At 41.4% G+C, this 21,568-nt stretch overlaps 1 protein-coding gene across 8 annotated transcripts in view; it reads left to right on the top strand.

Moving 5' to 3' along the window:
• The window catches only part of Dnai1 (dynein axonemal intermediate chain 1), a 76,970-nt gene that overhangs the window by 14,208 nt on the left and 41,194 nt on the right, over nucleotides 1–21,568 (top strand). For 7 of the 8 annotated variants that reach the window (XM_013153391.3, XM_063226272.1, XM_063226279.1 and 4 more), the window contains exon 2: nucleotides 20,107–20,139. In XM_013153391.3, the coding sequence (XP_013008845.1) occupies nucleotides 20,116–20,139 (24 nt within the window). In that variant the 5' untranslated portion in view covers nucleotides 20,107–20,115. Of the gene's footprint in view, nucleotides 1–18,350; nucleotides 18,575–20,106; nucleotides 20,140–21,568 lie in introns of those variants that run through there. The other variant, XM_063226269.1, reaches the window with a different exon arrangement.

Genomic DNA, 21,568 nt, shown 5'->3' with positions numbered 1-21,568 from the left:
TGAAAGTCTATCTTTACTTTCATTGAGGTGGTTTTGCCAGCTTTCTATGCAGTTTTTGATTTCCTGAATATCTCTTTGAATCTGTTTCATGCATTCTGTTTGTTTCTTATATTGTTCATTCAAGGTTTCCATCTTTTTGCATTGCTCCTCCTGGGGCTGGGGATTTAGCTCAGTGGCGTAAGTGCCTGCCTGGCAAGTGCAAGATTGTAAGTTCAATCCTCAGTACCAAAGGAAAAAAAAAAATTAAAACTATGTCTTCTTTAGATGTGTTCAGCATTTCTTTTATTATGTTTATCATTTCTTCTTTTACCTGGGAAATTATTTCTAATCTGAGTTCCTTTACAGCTTCCTGGATTGTTTCTTTACTTCATTTGCTATCATTTCAGGAGTTTCAAGTGTATGGCTTTCGCTTTCTTCTATGTCCATGTCTCCTAGGATTGTTTGGGATGGGCTGGAGGTTTGAGATTGAATTTATCTCTTTTGTTTTGTCATTTTCCTGTATTCCCCTGGAGAAGCTGAATGCAAGGTCTCAGTTGCTTCCTGCATTGAGGATAACTGTCAGTACTGCAGGGAGTTTCCCCAGTTGAGTGGAAGTCATTAGGCAGGCCTTACCAGGCCCCTAGTGGCACTTGAAGCCTCCTTAAATGTGCGGAGTACACAGGGCGGGCCTTCAGCACACCCCACCAGTACTCTGAAGCTCCGTGGCTTCATGAGGTTGCTGGGCAGGACTCTACGAGGTTCTGAGTGGCATACCAAGGCTGAACAGCCAGATGGAGTACACTGTGCAGGCCTTCAGCTCATGCCACATGATGCACCAAAGCTCTGCAGCTGCTTGGGGTTGCTGGCTGGGGCCCTACTAGGTTCCAAGCAAGGTGCCAAGGTTGCATAGCTGGATGGAGTTCACATACAGGCCTTTGGCTTGCACTGCTGAGGACAGGTGGTTGCCTGGCCACTCAGAGTCACTGGGAAGGCCCCAACCAGGCCCTGAGGGGCCTAAGGTCTGCAACTGATTGGGGCTGCTGGGCAGGGCCCTACCAGGTTTGGAGGGCAGTGCCGAGGTTGCACAGTTGGATGGGGATTGGTGTGGAGGCCTTCGGCTCACACTGCTGAGGACAGGCTGTTCCCTTGCCAGGGTCACTGGGCAGGGTCCAACCAGGCCCTAAAGGACCTCCCCAAAAGTCCCAGGCTGATTGGGGGTGTTGAATGGGGCCCTACCAGGTTCTGAGGGAGGTGCTGAGGTGGCACTGCTGGATGGGGTCTGCTGTGCAGGCCTTCAGCTCACTCGACTCTTGCTTTTCTTTTTCTGAGCTCATGTTTATATCTACTTTGGCCATAGGGCTATGAATGATTCAGATCTGAACCACATACATTGGTGACTTATAAACTAGGTGTTGGAAACCAAGAGGTTAAAAAAAATACTCATGATGTAAATATTCATTCTCATTTGCTAATTATTTATGGGATGCCTACTCTGTGCCAGGTATTATTGGAGTTATAGCAGGAAATAAATAAAAATCTCTGCTTCTATGGAGCTCGTCTTTTAGTTGGAGATAAATTGTCAATAAATAAGTAAAATATATTGCATATCAAGTCAGTAGTGCTGGCACATGCCTATAATCCTAGCACTTGGGAAGCTGAGGCAGGAGGGTCGTTGCAAAGTCGAGATCAGCCTGGGCTATAAAGTGAGCTCAAGGCTAGTCCAAACTGCATCGTGAGACCCTGTCTCAAAAAAAGACCATATATATAGATATAGATCTATCTGAGATATATCTATATATATCTCAGATGATGAAAGGTGCCAAGGAGAAAAATAAGCATAGTAAAAAAATTCAGGGAAGTAGAAGTTTGTCATTTAAATAAGGTGGTCAAAGAAGTCCTCACAGAGATGTTGTTTAAGCCAAGACCTCAAGGGAATGACTGACAGTCAGGTATATGATCTCTGGGGAGGAGCTGGGCAGTGTTCCAGGCAGATGGCGTGAGATTTGTAAAGTTCCTGAGGTGGGAGCCTGCTACACATGTTCTGGATCAACAGGGAAGGCAGAGGAAAAGTGGCAGGAAATAAGGTCAGAGGCGCATTCCTTACCCCACTGAGTTAATCAGATAACCCATGGCATATTAAATTGGTCATGATAGAGTTCCATGAATTATAATTTGTAATTAAAATGCATGAATGACGGGCACCACAAACCATGACCAGCTCAAAACATCACTGGTAATGCCCCAGTAACAAAGTGTCCTTCCCAAAAACTGTGAGACTGCCAACTGGCTGCATGCGTACATGTGCAGGGGGAGTTTTGCAGCATTGCCAAGCATTGCCTGGCAGCCAGACTTCTAAGTAGAAAACTGAATTAGAGTCTTCTGTGAATTCTAGTTAAAAGCTAATTTTAGTTTATGACTAACAAATTTTAGTACCCCTTTATAACTCAGTTGTGTTACCATTTAAAAAAATCAATGTCTGAAATTTTGCATCATTTGCCCATGTAAGCCAAAGAAAAGACTGGCATTTTGGATCATTTTGTGATCTCTCCAGGGGGTCCTCTTAGGACAATGCTTTTAGAAATACTGATCTAGATCAGTGATGGCAAAATTTCAGGGCTTTCAATGATACAAACAGCCCACTCTGGCAGATGCCATAATTTACTACCTCTGAGATAGATGAAGGGTTCCTGGTGTAGGGGTGAAGACAGTAGAAGGCAAAGAGAATCTTGAATAATTCAGAAAATTTGAGTGATTATGGAACCTGGGATCCACAGATGAACGGAAGAAAGTGAGCAAAATCTCTGAGAAGTTGATATGTTTCTGTATGTCCACAGGAAGATACTTTCACTTTTGTGATCCTTTATGTCAGTGTCATCCTTGTACTTATCTTCTTCAAGCCCTAAGTAGGATCTTTCTCATGTTTAGCTCCTCAGTGTTTCTCAGATTGAGCCCTTGCCACTTCTCGGACACAACCTCCAATCTTCTATCACCGGGGTGTAATGCAACTGGTCTCCCCTCGTTTATCAATGCCCTTTCCATTCCATCTCTACACTGTATCAAGGATGATCTTTTCTAACTGCCACTCTGCCTATGCCACCTCTATTTAGAGCCCTTCAGTGACTCTTTGAGATAGAGTTCAATTTTTCAGGTAACCCTTTGAGCACTTATGTGAACTAAGGGCTGCCTGGGTCCCTTAATTTGTACCCCCTGTATCCCTGATTCCTATCCTTCAGTTGTATGTTCTGTCCATTCCCAGACCACCCTTCACACCCTCTCTCACACGTATTCACTCTTACGAATTCAGCCCAAATATCAAAGACCACAACTGGTTTCAGTGTCTTCTGCCCTGCGACTGAAAATAGGCTGAGGTTCCTCAGTAGTATGGTCTCATTGCTTTATGCTCCTTTCTTCTATAGCATGCATCATGGTTTGTAATTATTTACTTACTTGTGTAATTGTTTGATTATTGTCTCACTCACTAGATTATGAGCTTCATGAGCGCAGAACCTATGGGTGTTTTGCTTACGCCATATTTTCAGCTCCTAACACAGTAGTCATTATGTTAGAAGCTCTCAAAAGATGACTGATTGTTGAGTGAATGATGGAATGTGGTGGGGGAAGTAGCATAGGGTCTTCTATGGAAGCATGTGGTAGGCTACATGGATTCTGGGCAAATCAGGGAAGAATTCTGGAAGAAATACCAGCACTTACGATTTGGACAGAAGAAGAATCCAAAATAGAAACCAGGAAAAAGTAAACAGAAAAGTAGGGAGGGAAGCAGTAAAGAAAAACTATATCCCAGAAACCAAAGCAAGAATGGCTGGTCAGCCATGTGGCACGCTGCTCGGTGTCAGCAAAAATAAGCACTAAGATGGGCCGTTAGGTGTCAAAACTGGGGAGCCATTTAGGTCCCTGGAAAGAAGAACTTCAGAGATCAAGGAGTCAGACTGAACGAGCGAGGACAGCAGTGAGGACCATATGGGCAAGGTTTTGTTTTGGTTTGGTTTGGTTTTTTAAGATGAAAGTAAGACTTGAATGTATTAAATACTGAGGGGAAGAATCTGAAGGAGAGAGAAGTTGAAAATAAAGGAGAAAATTAAATAATGACTAGAACTAAGACTCTAATGAGGTGGGAATTGATGAACTGTGGGCAGGCAGAACACTTTGAAATAGAAGAGGAGAAAGAATGGATGCAGATGATGATAATTTTGAGGTTTAGTGGCAGAAAGCTGAGAGAATTTTCTCTTCTCTTCCCCTTGTAGTGTTATGGAATTCCTTCTGGAAGTGATAACTAGAAAACAAATTTTGCCAATGGCTGTTCCATTTTGTTATGATTACAGTCATGCTATTTTCAGAGTTATGGTCTGAGGTTTGTCATGCAAGATTATCAGATTACAAAACAGCTGTGAGCGTTTGAGGCCAGAACTTGGTCTCCTCCCCCGCGCACTGTGGAGCCCAGCACATGGTTAGTGCTTGGTACATGCTAAGTACGTGAATAACAATGGCTGGGGAATCTTGCGCTCTGTCACTGGACTTTGCAACCCGCAAGCTGATGCTAAGAGCAAAGTTGATTCTCTGGCTCCAGCTGTGAGCAAGTCGCATGAAATTGTTTCCTGATAGGAACTGGCATTGCACGTTCAGTCTTCCCAGTTACTGAGCACTGACAAAGTTGCATAGAAGCAAACAAAGATACAGCTGTGGATTGAACTTTAGTTTCATTGCTTTGAGTGTCACAACTTCTTGGAGTCACTGGATTCTAGTTTGTATGATGAACTTGAGTTCTACATTTATCATGCTCTAGACTTAAGACCCCTAGGAGTGGGGACCAACTCAGCTTTATTTCTTTAGCTGCCACCCTAGGACTTGCCTAGTAAATACTGGGTGAATGATTAATGACTGGGCCAATCAGTTGTTAGAGACTAAATGAATAGTGGGAAGGTGTGTCCTGCAAAACTCTTAACTCTTCTTTCTGGGCCTGCAGAAGAAGCAGCACATGCCTCCATCTTAGTAAAAGCAGCCTTAGTTCTGTTTATTGTGTAGGAACCCCACCTTTGGTGTTAAGCTTATTTCCTACATTTTATCCACATCTATTTTATCCTTTACTTGTTATTTCAAAATGTCACATATTCAGCCTAAAATTTTGTTTGGGGGCAAATTGTAGTATAAATGGATAAAGCAATCTGAAGATCCTTGGATAGACACTTATTTCTGTGTCTTTGTTAGTGATTTTGAAATGATTCTCTTTATCCAGAATGTCCAAATCTTCTCTACTCTTCCTATCCTTAAGGTCCAGATATTTCTCAATTTACGTAGGACTATATTCAAATATACCCATTATAAGTTAAAAATCTTGTAAGTCAACTTAACACACATAACCTACCACAGCTTATCACAGCTTAGCAATGCAGCACGTTACAGAATATCAGTCATTTACCTTTAGGATCCCTTCACTGACTGGGAACTGTGACTCCCTGTCCTTGCCCCCGTTTTGAGAGAACATCTCACCACAAAGTGCTGGCCCAGGAAAGATCAAAATTCCATCTACGACTTCTAGTGAATGTATATCGCTTTCACACCATCATAAAGTAAGAAAAAAATCATGTTGACACATCATATTTTAGATAAGCTCTTTAAATTGCAAAGAACAGAGACTTAGGTTACTTCAGATAAGGGAGGTGAGAAAAGAAGAAAGGTGTTTATGTGGGGTTTGTAGGGAGGTATTATATAGATAGCCTAAAATTGGATTTGATTTGTTTGGTTTTCTTTTTTTGTCTATTTGCTTTGTTTTTGTTTTTTAAGACAGGGTCTCGCTATATATTTCAAGCTGGCCTTGAACTCATAATGTAGTCCAGGCAGGCCTTGAGGTGATCCTCCTGCCTCAGCTTCCAGGCATGTACTAACTAGCTGGCTTAAAACTGGCTTTGGAAAGCTACTCATTCTGAAACAGGTATGGGGTTTAATAAAATATCCCCCACGGGGGCTGGGGATTTAGCTCAGCGGCATAAGCATCTGCCTTGCAAGCAGGCGGTTGTGAGTTCGATCCCTGGTACGGATAAAAAGTTAAAAAAAAAATATATCCCCCATGGCCTGTCTACTTCTCTTAGCTACTATGTCCCTTCTCTCTTTTCATTTTCAGTTTTTCAAAGTCTCTTTCCCCTTATAACTTTAGAGTTTTGAGCTTACCGTGGCTGCTGTGGCCTCTCTCTACCCCACAGGCATTCCATCAATATCTTCATCCAACCACCAGTTCTCTCTGTAGTCCTGATTCAAACTCTTAAAACAGAAATCTGTTTGGCCCTCAGGATCTCCTCTGATCATGCCAGCCTGTCAGCGAGGAACGAGATTCTAGGATCTTTTAAGCAGCCAAACCTGAGAGCAGGGCTCTCTTAGAAGAAGACACTATTTCCTTGGCTACTCCAGTGTAAAGTGTAACGTGCTTTACACTAAGAAACTTCTGCGTTGTTTCTCATGAATGTCTAGGAAGGGGCCTCAGATTTCTTCTGGTCCAGTGCCTTCATTCAGGGCTGGTATTTACGTTACAAAAGGCTCTGTTCTTTACAAAAGCCTTTACTGCAGGATTTTTAAAATAGCATGCTTCTGCAGTGAATTTTAAAATACAGCACATTTTGTATATAACTCTTAAAGATATTGATGTAAAAAGATAGATAAAGATATTGATATAGGAGACTTATATTCTGGCTAAGATGAAGCAATTAGTATTGACCTTGCTCTTTCACTGCAAAGAGTGGGGCAGATAGACAAAATAGAAGAGGCAATTGTTTTCAGGCATTGGGCGACACACAACACAGGCTGTGATTCCCAACCTTAGTCACACAGCTACCCTCGCATCCTGCCTGGGGACAGTTTCTTGATCATACCAGGAGGCCGATCCAAAGGAGAACATGAGAACACCAGTAAGATAATCCAGATATTAGAGAGGATAGGCAAAGACTTTAAAGCGCTTATAAAAATTATATTTATGAACTTACAGAAAATACTGTCTTACTGACTAGCTAAGTAGATGTTACGGATCATATCTAGAGGTCCTCCTGAAGCCTCATGGGGTTGTAGGTGGGGCGTTGGAAGGTGATGAAAATGTAAGAGCATTAGAACTGACCCTGCGGTCAGGAGATGGGGCCTAGTGGGAAAAGGGCAACCACTGTGGCTGTCACCCAGGTTAGGTCCTCTTTCTTGGCTCCTCCCTCGCTCTCTGCTGCCTGTCTGCCATGCTATGTGCAGCTCTCCTCTGTCATGTAATCCGGCCTTGGAGCCAGCCTCCTACAGGCTGAAACCTCTACAAACCGTGAGCCGAAACTTCTCATTGAAGTTATGGGTGTTGGGTATTGAGTCTCAGCAACAAGAAAGTGACTAAAACCATGCAGAGTCTAAGCATATGTATAGAACAAATAGAAAGTACAATACCAGAAAAACAACTCATTGGATGATCTTAACAGTGGAATGTGAGTGTAGATCCATGGAAATTATCCAATTTGAAGAGCAGAAAGAAGCAAGTTGTTTTTTTTTTTAAAGAGCTTTAGAGACCTGTGAAATATATCATGTATGCATTTGCAACATGTACTTAGTAATTGGAATACCAAAAGGAGAGGAAGAGGAAAAACTATTTGAAGAAAAAGTGGTAAAAAATATTCTAAACTGGTGGAAAACAGAATTGCCATCAGCTTGGTCAGCCTCAAGTGGGATAATTACCAATAAAACCATGTCTAAGAAGACTTCTAGTCAAACCAGTGAAAACTCAAACACAAAAATAAAATCTTTGGAAGTAGAGAAAAATAACACATTGCATACAGGGAACAGAAAAATAAAACATAAATTATAGTTGATTTCTCATCATAAGAAGACAATGAGATTTTTATATCTATAGCACTGAGAGAAATTACTGCCAACCTAGAATTTTATATTCAACTTTTGATCAAGATCTTTGGAAAGAAGTGTGAAATAAACACATCTGCAGATCAACCACAGCTGAGAGAATTTATCATTATTGTCCATTGGGACAAAGAAGTATTGGCAGTGGTGAATATGTGGGTAAAGGCAAAAGACTACCACCTTTTTATTCTATTAATTTTCTTAAAAGATATAACTATTTAATACAAAAAGTAGTGTCATTGCTAAGTGGTCTTGTATGTAGAAATTAGATACATGATAACAATAGGGTGAAGGATGGGATTGTGATGGCAAATGAAATTATAATGCTGTAAGGTAAAGGTAAAAGTATTTGATATTCTTTTTTGTCTTTTTGAGACAGGTGTTGCTACGTAGTGCAGACTGGCCTTGAACTTGTGAACCTCTTGCCTCAGCCTCTTGAGTGCTGAGATTATAGGTGTGCACCATGATACCCAGCTCTTGCTATTTATCCCTAGTAGATGGTGGTAAATTTAGGATGCATGTTGTGGACTCTAGAGCAACCACACAAACACACACACATCCACATGCACAGGCACACAAAATACAAAAAGGCCAATGGGGAAAATAGAATGGAACACTTTAAAATTTGATTCATATAAAAGAATACAGAAAATGCACAAAAGCAGATAAGAAAAAAAGAAAACAAAGAACAGCATTTTAAAGGTGGCCATACCTTTACTCCTGAGGCAAACTATACGGCTAGGAGAAAAAAACCACCCAAGTCCAACCATATGATGATTACAAGAGATGTTGTTTAGTTATAAAGGCATAGAAAGACTGAAAATAAAAGAATGGAAAAAATACACCACTGGACTGGCAAAACATAAGTGGCTATCATTATCAGATAAAGTAAGTTTCAAAATAGGAAGTATTCCCAGAGCTAAATAGGGACATTTTATGATGACCAAAGGTCAATTCAAGGCAGAGATGCAAAAATTAGAATGTATGCTCCTATTAATAAAACTTCAAGATGTATGAATTAAAACTGACAAAATGAGAAGGAGAAACAGTTATTTTCACAGTGATAGGGGTTGTTAACATTTCTCTCTCAGTAAATGAGAGATACAGAAAATCTAACAGTATTGTCAACCAACTTGACCTAATTAACATTTATAGAATGTTAACGCAAGAACTACACAATGCAAACTACACCTAAGAACTGCAGAATGTTTGCAATGATCAACCAAATATTAGAATATAAAATACATTTCAAAAGATGAACTCATACAGATTTTAGCTGAATCCAAATTCAACAACCATCAGTGACTAGGAATATTTAATACTAGGAATATTTTGAGCAAAATAGAATTAAAAACATCTACATACTTAGAAACCAGTGAATACATTTTTTAGTACAATGGTACTGGAGACTGAGCCAGACTTCTGTGTATGCTAAGCAAGAATTCTATCATTGGGGCTGGGGATTTAGCTCAGTGGCATAAGTGCCTGCCTTGCAAGCAGGCAGTTGTGAGTTCGATCCCCGGTACCAATAAAAAAAAAGAAAAAGACAAAAAAAAAAAAAAAAAGAATTCTATCACTGAGGAACATTCCCAATCATTTGTAAATTTTGTTTGAGGTAGAGTCTCTTAAGTTACCCAGCTCTGAACTTGCAACCCTCCAGCCTCAGTCTCCCCAGCAGCTGGAGTTACAGGTGTGAGTCGCAATAACTAGCTTAAAGAACACATTTCTAGCCAGGCGTGCTGACTCACACCTGTAACCCCAGCACTCGGGAGGCTGAGGTGGGTTCAAGACCAGCCTGGGCTACAAAGTGAGCTCAAGGCCAGCCTAAACTGCATAGTGAGACCCCATCTCAAAAAGACAAAAAAAAAAAAAAAAAAAAAAAAAAAGGATCACATTTCTAAATGACCCATGGGGCAGATCACAAAGGAAATTTTAAAATATTCAATTGAATAGTAATGAAAATATACCAAAAATTGTGAGGACTTCTAAAGTGTACTTACTGGAAATGGAGAGCTTCAACAGATACCACATTAGAAAAGAAAAAAGATATAAGATCAGTGTCCTTAGATTCAACTCTAAGAATACAGAGAAAGAAGTAAGTTAAATCTAAGCTAGTAGAAGCAAGATCAAGATAAAAAGGAAGCATAATAACCAAGATCTGGAATGAAAAATCACGACAGAGCCCACAGATATTAAAAAGGATAATAAAGTAATATTATCAACAATCTAGTACCAATAAGTTCATCAACTTAGATGGAATGGACAAATTTCTTAAAAAACAACATTTACCCCAACTGATACAAGAGGAAGTGGAAAATACACCATATCTATTAAGAAAATTGAATTCATAATTAAAAACCCTTTCACAAAGGAACTTCAGGTACAAATAGTTTCACTGATGAATTGTACCAAATATGTAAGGAATAAATAATGCTGATCTCATCAGGTGTAGTGGTGCATACCTGTAATACACCCACCTGAAAGGTTGAGCCAGGAGGATTACAAGTTTGAGACCAGCTTGGGCAATAGAACAATACTGTGCATCCAGAAAAACCAAATAAAAAAATAAAACAGTGTTACACAAGTCTGCAAGAAAATAGAAGACAAAGAAACAAAATCTCAACTTATTTTATGATGTCAGAATAATCCTGATAACAAAATCAAAGCTATTGGACAAAAATTACAGACTAATCTCCCTCATGAACATAAATACAAACAAATTTAACAAAATAGTAGTGTAGTTCTACAATCTATAGAGAATGACATTGTCAAACCAAGAGCAGTTTCTCCCAAGAATACAAAGTTAGCTTGAGTTAAGAAAATCAAAATATTTTTTCACATTAGTGGAATAAATGAAAAAAAAATCATATGGTGGCATTTAGGTAGATTCAGAGAAACATTGATGACATTTCACACTCATCCACAAAGATTGTTGTAAGAGTCAAATAGAATTATATCTTCAAAAACATTTAGCAAGCACATTGAAAGATGCCATATAGGTGGTAAGTATTTTTCTTGTTTTACCTCTGCTTTACTACCCTGAATTAAAGGCTCTTTTCTGGCAAGGACTTCTTGGGACCCAGATGACATACTTTTCAGTCATTCATTGTGTGCCCTCAGAAAGGGCTAGTTGACTTGCAGACAGAATAGGATGGAATAACAAAGTGACAACCATGAAAGTCACACTGCCACAAGCGTGTGCTGTGCTCTGAAAAAAGTACGTCTTATGTATTGATTTTACTTTATTTGTGCAGTAATTCTATAAGGATGGTGTGAATGTTTTTCTTTATAGATGAAGGGATGGACATTAGAGAATACTTTGTTTCTGGCACACATGTAGTTTGTGGCAGAGCCAGGAACCCAGCCATGTCTTCCACTAGAGTTCTGCTCCATTCCTCATTATTGGGGTTGAACCAGGGAGGACAGAGCTATAGCCTCACAAAACTCTTTTTTTTTTTTTTTGGCTTTTTCATTTTTATCGGTACCAGGGATCGAACTCACGACTGCCTGCTTTCAAGGCAGGCACTTATGCCGCTGAGCTAAATCCCCAGCCCCAAGCCTCACAAAACTTTTTAGTTAAATTTTTTAAAAAATTTGTTTTAAAGAGAATAAAACCAAGCAAACTAAAACAGAATAAAACCAATCAAAACAAGACAGTGTAAGTGACACAGAATTTCCAAACAAAGTAATAGGAAATCAACAATGGTTACCATCAGGCCTCTTGTCTTCAAAATAGCTGCCCATGCCATCAGACATAGTAAAATCAAACCAAACAGAACACAATAGAACCAATAAAAACAAAGCAATGAGGACATAATACAGGATTTCAAAATAAGATAATAGTAAATCCAACATGGCTACCATAATGTATCTTGTTGTCTTTGAAATAGCTGCCCATGTCATCAGATATAATAAAATCAAACAAGGTAAAACAGAATAAAACCCAACCAAACAAAACAATGAGAATGATACAGGACTTTGAACAAGATAATAGAGAATTAATGATGGCCACCACCTTCAGAAGGAGATGCCCCATGATTTCATAGATGCCACACTCCACACTGCCACACAATCCTCCAACTAGATGGTCAGACTACGGCTTGGGGCCGCAGAGTTGGTGAAACACTGAGCACTCCAAGCATTAAGCTGCGTTTCACCTCATTGGCCATCATCACAGTCTGTGTCCCTCCAGACCAGCTGGGGCCCACGTTGTGGGGGTGGGGGCAGGGGTGGGGATGGGGGTGGGAGGTGGGCTGGAGTGGTGGTTGGGGGGACTTTGGCTCTTCTTGTCTCCCTGCCCACACGCTATAAGCAGCTGGCATCAGGCTCTCCCCCAGTCAGCCCGCACATGGTTCCGACCCTTTAAATTCCATTTTGAGACGGAGTCTTCCTAAATTCACTGGTCTTGAGTTTTTGATCCTCCTGAGAGGCTGAGCTTAAACTGTATCTTGAAACTCTAACCACCCTCTTCTTCCGCAGCCTAATTTGGGACAGGGCCATCTGAATTGTCTTTTGTCCTTTTTTTTCGGAGGTGCAGGGTTGGGCTTATATCTCCTATGCTAATGTTGCATAAAAAGAAAGAAAATCTTTTGGCTTTGTGATTTTTAAATTCTCAGTATGTCAAGTTATAAAACACTACACATTCACATTAAAAATATTAAAACCAAAATAATGAGTGTACAATCTTAGTCCTCCCCACAATTGCCCAGTCATATTACCTGGGCAAGACCACTATTAACAGAATCTATATAATTTTTCAGCAATTTTCTATATAAATGCAAATATACCTACCCACTTAGTTTTAAGGGAAGCAAACCTCTCTATTCTGGTAACTTTTTTTTTTTTTCAGTCCTGGTGATAGCACTCTGTCACTGAGCTACACCATTAGCCCCTGCAGGTGCTTTTTACTTAACCATATGCCATGGAAAACTTTCCAGAACAATACGTGAAAGTTTACCTCCTCATTCCTTTATTTGTTGTAATAACATACTGTTTTAGAATAGACGAGTAACAAGTAGATCTGCTTATTGCATACCACATATTTTGCTTATTTTTTGGTCTTTTTGTGACAGTATCTCACTAAGCAGTTCAGGCTGGCCTTGAGTTCACTTTGTAGCTCAGGCTGGTCTCGAACTCACAATGGTCCTCCTACCTCAGCTCCCAAGTGCTGGGATTATAGGTATGAGGCACCACACCAGTTCATACCATAGATTTTGAAATACATACATTGTGAAACTGTTAAATGTAGCTAATTAACATGCATTACCTATATGTTTATGTGTGTGTGTGTGGTTAGAACATTTACAATCTACTTACACTTTTATCAATTTTCAGTAATACAATATTAATATTTTATTAACTATAGTCACTATGTGTGCAATAGCTATTTTAAAAATATGCACAATATCCTATTGAACTGCTATAATTTATTTGCTTAATGAGACTCTACTAATGAATATTTAGTGTTTTGCCATTCAAAAATATTACCCATAATATTGCAAATTAATTTTTTAAAGTATTCACTTTTGTAACAAGCAAACTATATAAGATGTATTATGGAAAACGGACCAAACACAGGAAGAAACAGTACCAGGGAGCTTTAGGATACAGTTGATTATACCAGTGGGCTTGGCTGGAATTTCTCCCCAGAGTCAGCCCTGGCTGGCAGGGTTCCAGGGCTTTTATGGGGAGGCGAAGGGAGAGGTACAAAGGCAGACTTCAGCGCATTCTGACTGGAAGGTCTGGATGACGTCTTTGGGTTGCTAAGGGAGTTTAAACATTTCAAGTTATATCATAAGGCCATCAGTTATACAGAGCACGGGTTATACAGAAAAAGAAATGTCCTGTTGCATTTTGACATTGCAAGACCATCGGTTAGACAAGCTTACACAAAAGAAGGAATGTTCTGCTATCAGGCTTGTCTGGCCACGGACATGGACATGTCTCCCTGGTCTTGTCGGGCATCCTTAGTAGGCGTTATTTAAAATTCTTACTTCCCCTTCAGTATGTAAAGGGCCAGGGATATAGTTCAGTGGCTATATCCTGTCAAGGACAAGGTCCTGAGCTCAATTCCCAGTACTATATGTATATATATATATATATGCAAAATTTCTATAAGAAAAATCCAAGAAAGTAGAGTTATGGCTGGGTATGGTGGGGTATGCCTGTAATCCAGCACTTCGAGGGGCTAAAGCAGGAGAATTGTAAACTAGAGCCAGTACACGCAACTTAACTGACTGTCTCAAAATAAAACATGAAAAAGGGGCTGGGGATGAAGCTCAGTGCAAAGTCCATGGGTTCGGTTCCTAGTATCACAAAAGGAAGAAAGAAAGGAAGGGAAGGGGAGGGAAGAGGGAAGGAGGGGAAAGCGAGGAAGAGAGCCATATAGAAGAGAGGGAGGGATACAGGAAGAAAGAGCACTCTGTTGCTCAGTTGAAGAATGTACGCATTTTAAATTTTGGTACATATTGCCAAAATACCCTACAAAAAGTTTGCATTAAAAAAATGTGCATCCATTTGTATTCTTAGAACAAAGAATGATATTTCCTGTTACCCTTCATACTACTGTTTCGAAACTTCCAGAGTTCTTTCAGCTATGACATTTGCTGGGTGCCTTCTATGTACTTTAGGCATTGCATTGGGCTCAGAGACTTGAAATGCATTCAGGATGTAGCTGGAGGAGGGTTTGTTGGTAAATTACTGTTCCTTTGGGACTCAGAGCTTCTACTCTTTTAGAAACTGAAATTGCAAGCTGGTGAGGTATTTAGTTTCAACTTAGCTTAATGGAGACCTGTTAGTGAGTTTTAAAATAAGGATCAAGATGATGGAAATGGGAAGCGAAATCTCCTGGGCCCTCGGAAGGAGGATACAGCGTATGTGGGTTTGCACACTTTGGAGAGTCCATCTCTCTGGGAACAATCATGGTTCAGCCTTGAATCCTCCCTGGAGATGTGAGCTGCCAGAGTCTAGTCATCCCTAGGACAGGTGCTTCTTAGTGGGCAAAGGGGCCACACAAGTATTACAAGGCTGAGGGTAGAGATGAGTCTACAAAGGGGAGCTCAGTGCTGCCCGCCGTCATTTACTGGACATGAACTCTGGCCAGGCACAACACTGTGTACTTAATGTGCATCAGATCACTTGATCCTTATTACAACCCTGTGATTGTCTGACAGCATAAACCTTAGAGACAATGCCACAGAGGCTCAGAGAGCAGTTTGCCTAGGGCCATAGAATTAACAGAACAGTGGATGACCAAACCCAAGAGTGGCTGACTTTAAGCTCACACTATGGCTCCATGGCTCTGTCTGATCCCCATGCTCACTTTTAAAACCATGTATTTATGACAGGGAACAGTTTAAGAGTTTTTATCTCCATGTATCCCCTACTGTACCCTCAGGGACAAACACATCACTTACACCATTCAGTAGGTCATAAACCAAACTGGTTTAAATACTGTTAGTGGGGGATAATAATTGTCTTGAGTTGGGTGTGGTAGCACCCTGGATCACCCTGTGATCCTGAACCCTGTGAGGCTGAAGCAAGAAGATTACGAGTTGGAGCCCAAGGGGCTGGGGATTTAGCTCAGCGGCATAAGTGCCTGCCTTGCAAGCGCTTGGTCGTGAGTTCGATCCCTGGTACCGGTAAAAAAAAAACAAACAAGTTGGAGCCCAGACTAAGCAGTTTAGTGACTTAGTGAAGGCCTGACTCAGAATGAAAAGCTGTAAAAAGGGGCAAAGATGTAGCTTACTGCAGGGTCTCTGGGTACAACCCCCAATGCTGCCAGTAAATAAAACAAAAACCTTCAGACTGACAAGAAATTTTGTTTTCCAGGTGCCCTTTGGTTGACCATCTTATTTGATGTGGACAATTCTCAATAGCTTTGTCTCTAAAATACAGCAATTATGTACTTCATAGGGAGGATCTGAGGATGAGGAGTCTTTAAATCAGGAGATGATCAGACTTATGTTTTGGAGAGATTATTTATAAGTAGTGATTAAAAGTTTGGTTTCAGATTCTGGTCAGCTTTGGGTCAGTTGCTTGATCTTTCTCTGCCTCAGTTTCCTCATCAGTACACTAGGAAGAATAACAATTCTGAACCATAGGATAGTTATAAAGATTAAATGAGATAATGTACATAAATAACTTAGTAAATGACTAGGTCAAGTTAAGTGCTCAAGATGTGAAATGATGATAATGATAAATTACTAGAGTGAAGAGGAACTGGAGATAGGGAGGTAAAATATAGTTAGGCAGATTTCAGGAAGGACCTGAATGAAGGGGCCATAGATGGAGCAGTAGTTACGAAAGATAGTGAAGAGATAGAATTGTTAGATCTCGGAATGTAATACTAAGGAGAGAGTAAAAATAAGGCAGGCATCAATCAATCAGGGTAACTAAAGGCATAGTGCTATTCTTGGATAACAGAGGAAATACTAGAGGAAGCAGGAGTTTGGGGTCACAAAAGAACACAATGAGGTCAGTTTTTAAGATACTGAGTCCCCTATCATCAGTGTGACCAGGAGGCACTGGGAAGTCTAAAGTGCAGAGAGAAAGGAAGGTTTGAGCAGGGTCTGAGCACTCAGGGCGGGTGCATGGACTCAGAGGACAGAGGGTCCAGCGTGCTGCATAGCCCTGGAGGGGGAGGGTCAAGGATACTGACCGAGCGGGAACTACGGGGGAGACTGTGATTGGAATGAAGGTAGAGAAGTTTCAGCAAGGAAGGAGGGAGCCCTGGGCAGTGTTAGGTCCTTCAAGAGAACTAGGAAATGACCAGCAGTCACCTGAGTTGTGGCTGCTGCCTTCTATAAAGAGAAGCAAACTCTGTCCAAGTGCTAGGCTCTGGGCCGGTGGCCCAAAGGTGAACCAGATGCAGTTCCCACCCTCAGAGTGTCCCCACTGGCAGCTAACAGTGAGAACAGAAAGAAGCTCAACTGTAAAGGTCAGGCTGGGGCATCTGTTATCTAACTGATTACCAGGCTGGGTTTCTTTTTCCTGCCTCATTGTTTCATAGTTGTGTCTCCCCTGGTCAGATAGAAAGACTTGCCAAGAAAAGGGGCCTCCTTTGGTCAACAGCGTGGGAACGGTGGGCCTCCATGGCCATGGCTGGCAAGCCACTTCCCATATGTAGTACAGTATTGTTATTCTTTTCATAGTACTGTCCCCTTTTAGAGACCCAAACCCAGAGAGAATGAAGTATCCATTTGAAGGTACATTTGGTCCTTAATTTCACAACACGCAAGACGTGTGGTACTGGTGGTGGGAGGCAGATGGGCCACTGGTCAAAGTGGGGAAAGGAAGAGTAGAGGCCGCCGGCAACATGTCAGGAGAAGTCAGATAAAGCACTACCAGAGGCAGTTGGTTAGGCTTTCATCAGGCGGGGTAGGAGGAGCAGAAAGGGGGAAGGGAAAGTGGACATTCCTAGCAGAAGGTATAGTGAAAGCAGAGAGGGCGAAGTGTCAAGGCCGGCCAGGCTCAGGGACTGGAAGTAGCTTCCTTGGATTGCACCTCCAAGTTTTAGTCCAGGAGAGATGGAGAGCAGACTGGATTAGAGTTTGGGCCAGATGATAGGGCTCTGAGGCCCCTGGGAGGGTTTGTGCTTTCTTCTGTGGTTTGATGGCTTCTGGGCCGAGCTATCAAAGGCTTTTCAGGAATTCAGGCTTGTCTGTCTCGGCTTCTCCTCCTGGAAGACCAAGGGTCTGAAGTGGCAGCCTGACATTCACTCTCCTTTGCCACGGTTGGAAGTCAGGGCTGCAGCTGATTTCATTGGCCTGTTTTGCATTTATTATAGTGTGGCTTTTATAGTGTGTTAATTGAAATATTTCCAACTGCCAAAAACAATTACACTCAAATTGCCTTGTCTGTTCTTTTATTGCCAGATAAATGTTTTACAGACATATTTACAGGGGGCAGTGGTAACTGGATCTCGCTTTCTATTTAAGGCTGTGGCTTGGGTTGGGATTGGCCCTCCAGTGCTGTGTCAGGGACTAGAAATCTGTTGGACATTGTGATGCTTCCATCCTGTTACCTTAGAGATCAGGGGCTCTTCAAAGGAGTTTTCTGGCTCATGTGGCTTAGCCCCAGAGAAGGTTCCCATCACTGGAAACCTTGGCAACCTGGCAGAAATCTGAAGCCCACTGCCCACCCTGCCAGTAAGAATCCCAGCCCAAGTTGAGCGTGGTGTTTTTCTCTTCTGGAATCACTTTCCTCCCTCCCATGATCCAAGCTACTCTCAAAGAACCTGTCATTGTAAGAACTGTAAGAGCCCATCCAGTGTGGTCTCAGTCCCTCGCTTTGCCTTTGGGACACCAAGATCCGCAGCCTTCAAAATCACACAGGTGGTCAGCTCTACACTTGGGAACAGACACCTCTTTCCACCAGTGTGCCGTTCCTGTCATGACGTGTTCCCTTGACTCACGTTTCTCTGTCTTCTTGGTTCCTCATTCACCCTCTAGCTCTGCTTGTTTTGAAGGTGTGTCTCTTGTATCTCTGGCCTCTGCTGATCCTCTTGATGCTGGATCATCTGAAACACCTATATGTACACTGTGGAACTTTTGTTTGATAGAGCATTTTATAACATGCCTGTTACTGTTTTTCTCTTGTCTTTGTATAGCCGTTTTCTCTTTCTGAAAAACATCTTCTCCACCTAGGCAACACACCCTAGTCTTTGACAAAAAACCACCCTGAAGCATTTCCTAAGGACCTCTGCAGGGTAGGTATGCCCATGCCTTCCTACAGGACCCTGTGCATGTATCTGATGGCTGGCACAGAGCCAGCTTTTAAAAGCACATAGGCTGAGTGGTAAGTATTGATTATATTTATCTGTCTTCCATAGACCCTGGGCAAACTGGGGTAGGGACCTCATCTTTGTCTTTGTTCTACTGCTTAGGTTAGTGCCTGACTGATAAATAGATAGTCTCCAAATATTTACCAAGTTGAATGAAGTATGCTGTTTGTATTAATCAGGTGTTTGTTTCTATAAGAAAATACCGAGGAAGGATACTTGTGAAGAAAACAGGTTTATTTTAGCTTACCATTTGGAGATTCACATCTCCTGCATCAGCTGGGCTGTGGTGAGAACCTAGTGGAAGAAAACAGAGCTCGTTCAGGAGGAAGGATCACATGTTAAACCAGGGAAGGTGGGGGGCTTGCCCTATTTACAACCACCCTCTCTGAAAACTACCACAGGGTCACAGAGATATTCTAATTCCTTTTGAGGGCAGTCTCCAATGACCCAAAGACCTCCCATTAGATCCCACATCTTAAAGGTTCCATCACCTTCTAATACCACCACTCTGGAGGCCAAGCATACCATACATAAACCTTTGGGGCACACTGAAACCATGTCTAAACCATATGCTCTTAGAAACATAAAATTTTGCATGTTATAACTGGAAGTTTATCGTGTCCAATACTATGCTTTTTCCTAATGAGGAAACTGAAGCTTGGAGAGGAAAAGCTTTTCCCAGGCTCACAACGACTAGTAGGTTTTGATGTTATTCACTCACTTATTCTGTGTTTTGAACATCTATGATATTCTGAGGATTGTTCTAGATGCTAGGAATATAGCAGTGTACAAAGCAAATAAAGTAACTGCTCTTAAGGAGTTTGTATTTATTCCAAACAGGGGTTTATGAATATAACCTGCCATTGGAACCCCTTTATTGCCTAGTACAGAGCTGGGCATTGAGAATACGCTTTTAGAGTATTTGTTGAATTAGGTGGAATTAACAAATTCCCAGGACCCCTTCAGTGTCTCTCTCTTGGTCAGAAGCTTTCTTTCTCTCAATAAATATATTCAGAGAGAGAGAAAAGAAAGAAAAGAAAGGAAGGAAGGAAGGAAGGAAGGAAGGAAGGAAGGAAGGAAGGAAGGACGGACCTAGTTCTGGGTCTGGGTGTAGCTCAGGGGTAGAATACTTGCCTAACTTGTGTAAGCCATGGGTTCAGTCTCCAGTGGTGCCAAAAAAGGAAGCAGGAAGATGAGGGGGAAGGGTACGAGCGAGAGGAAGGAAAGGGAGAGGAGGAGAGGAGGAGATGCCCAGTGCTATCACTGGTCACTCTTCTAAGTTAGTCTCTCTGATGCTGAAACAGGGCTGGGGATCCTCCGTGACTGGCTGAAAAGCACAAAATGTCACTGCAAGTGTTTCTGAGCACTGAGAAAGCTCAGTGTCCTTTGTCTATGGAGCTCTACGATCCCATGTATGGTATTCCCATATCGACCTGCCTTCTCTTCTGTTCTTTCAGAGTGTCAGCATGGGCAGAGGAGCCAGAAAGAGAGTAAGTACTGAGATCTCCACAACCCCACAGCAAGGTGCTCCTGGCATTTTCTGTGTTGAAAGTGTTATTTATATACATTTAGCTGATTCAAAACTGGCAAGAAGAATGGTGAAATTGCCCTTAAATCTACCATCCCGGGATAACCTCTTAGTTAAAATGTGAGGTTATATCCTATCAGATATTTCTGCATATAAATCAAAATTGTGTTTTTATTTTTTCAATAAAATCGAACTGTATTGCTTTATGACCTGTTTTTGGATAATATACTTAGAGTATCTTTCACTGCTAGTAAGACTTTTTTTGAGACAGGGGCTCACTAGATAGTGCAGCCTGACCTTGAACTTGTTTATGTAGCCCAGGCTGGCCTTGAACTCACAGCAACTCAGCTTCCAGAGTGCTGGGATTATAGGTGTGTGTCACCATGCCTAGCCTGTAAACATACTTTCGTAGCATCACTTAAAATCACTACATAATATTTTGCTGTATGGTCCACAAGGGTACATCTCATTTGTTCAATCAGGCTCCGTTGTTGGACATTTAAATGTTTTTCCTCTTTTTCACTATCATGATCAATTCTTTTTTTTTTTTTGTCCCTTTTTATCGGTACCAGGGATCGAACTCACGACTGCCTGCTTGCAAGGCAGGCACTTATGCCGCTGAGCTAAATCCCCAGCCCCTACATGATCAATTCTTTAGTGAGCCTTCATATATCTAAATATTTGATCATGGCCTTGATAATTTCCTTAAAATTAATTTATCCACATAGAAATTTGAGTTAATGAAGGAAGGAGGAAGGGGAGAATAAACAGTTATCAGGCTTTACTAAAAATTTTCAAACTGCTCTTTAAAAAGGTTTTATTAATTTATAGATGCCTGATTTTCTACAACCTCACCAAAAGTGGGTAACAGTTTTATTGCTTTATAGCTTGCCAGTTTTATGTTGCAAAAAAAAAATCAGTGTTACATATCTTTAATGACTAGTGAAGATGAAGATTTTAAAAAATACTTCATGAGCGGTTTGGAAAGGTGTTTGACTATTAGGGAAAGCAAAACTTCTAGCACTTGAGGGTTAAAGTAACCAAGTACAAGAAGAGCATTATTTTAAGAGTAACCTTCAGGTGGCAAGTTGGAAGATCAACTATAAATGAGAGTAGAGTTTAAGTAACAGCTTGGCACCCTTTCTGAATATCTAAGGCTCTTTGCATGAAGCTCAGCCCCTTGGCCTGTACCACAGGACCAGGCTGCATTGAGGCAGCAAGGGAGGCCCACTTTTCTTACTCTAACTGCCAGGGCCACAGGCCTTTCCCTCCAGGCTGGTGGTGCTGTGGTCATCAAGGCAATGAGAAGCCTCGCCTGAGCGATTCCTTTGGACCCTGTCATGAGGAGGGTGTTGTGCGTTTTGTATGCTGTGTACGCAGGCGGAGCTTGG

Source organism: Cavia porcellus, unplaced genomic scaffold (genome assembly GCF_034190915.1).
Source record: "Cavia porcellus strain 051 isolate PalLab524CR breed Dunkin Hartley unplaced genomic scaffold, mCavPor4.1 scaffold_1, whole genome shotgun sequence".
Classification (NCBI taxonomy): Eukaryota; Metazoa; Chordata; class Mammalia; order Rodentia; family Caviidae; genus Cavia; species Cavia porcellus.
Note: the sequence above shows the minus strand (reverse complement) of the source record. Positions and strands in the feature narration are given on the sequence as shown.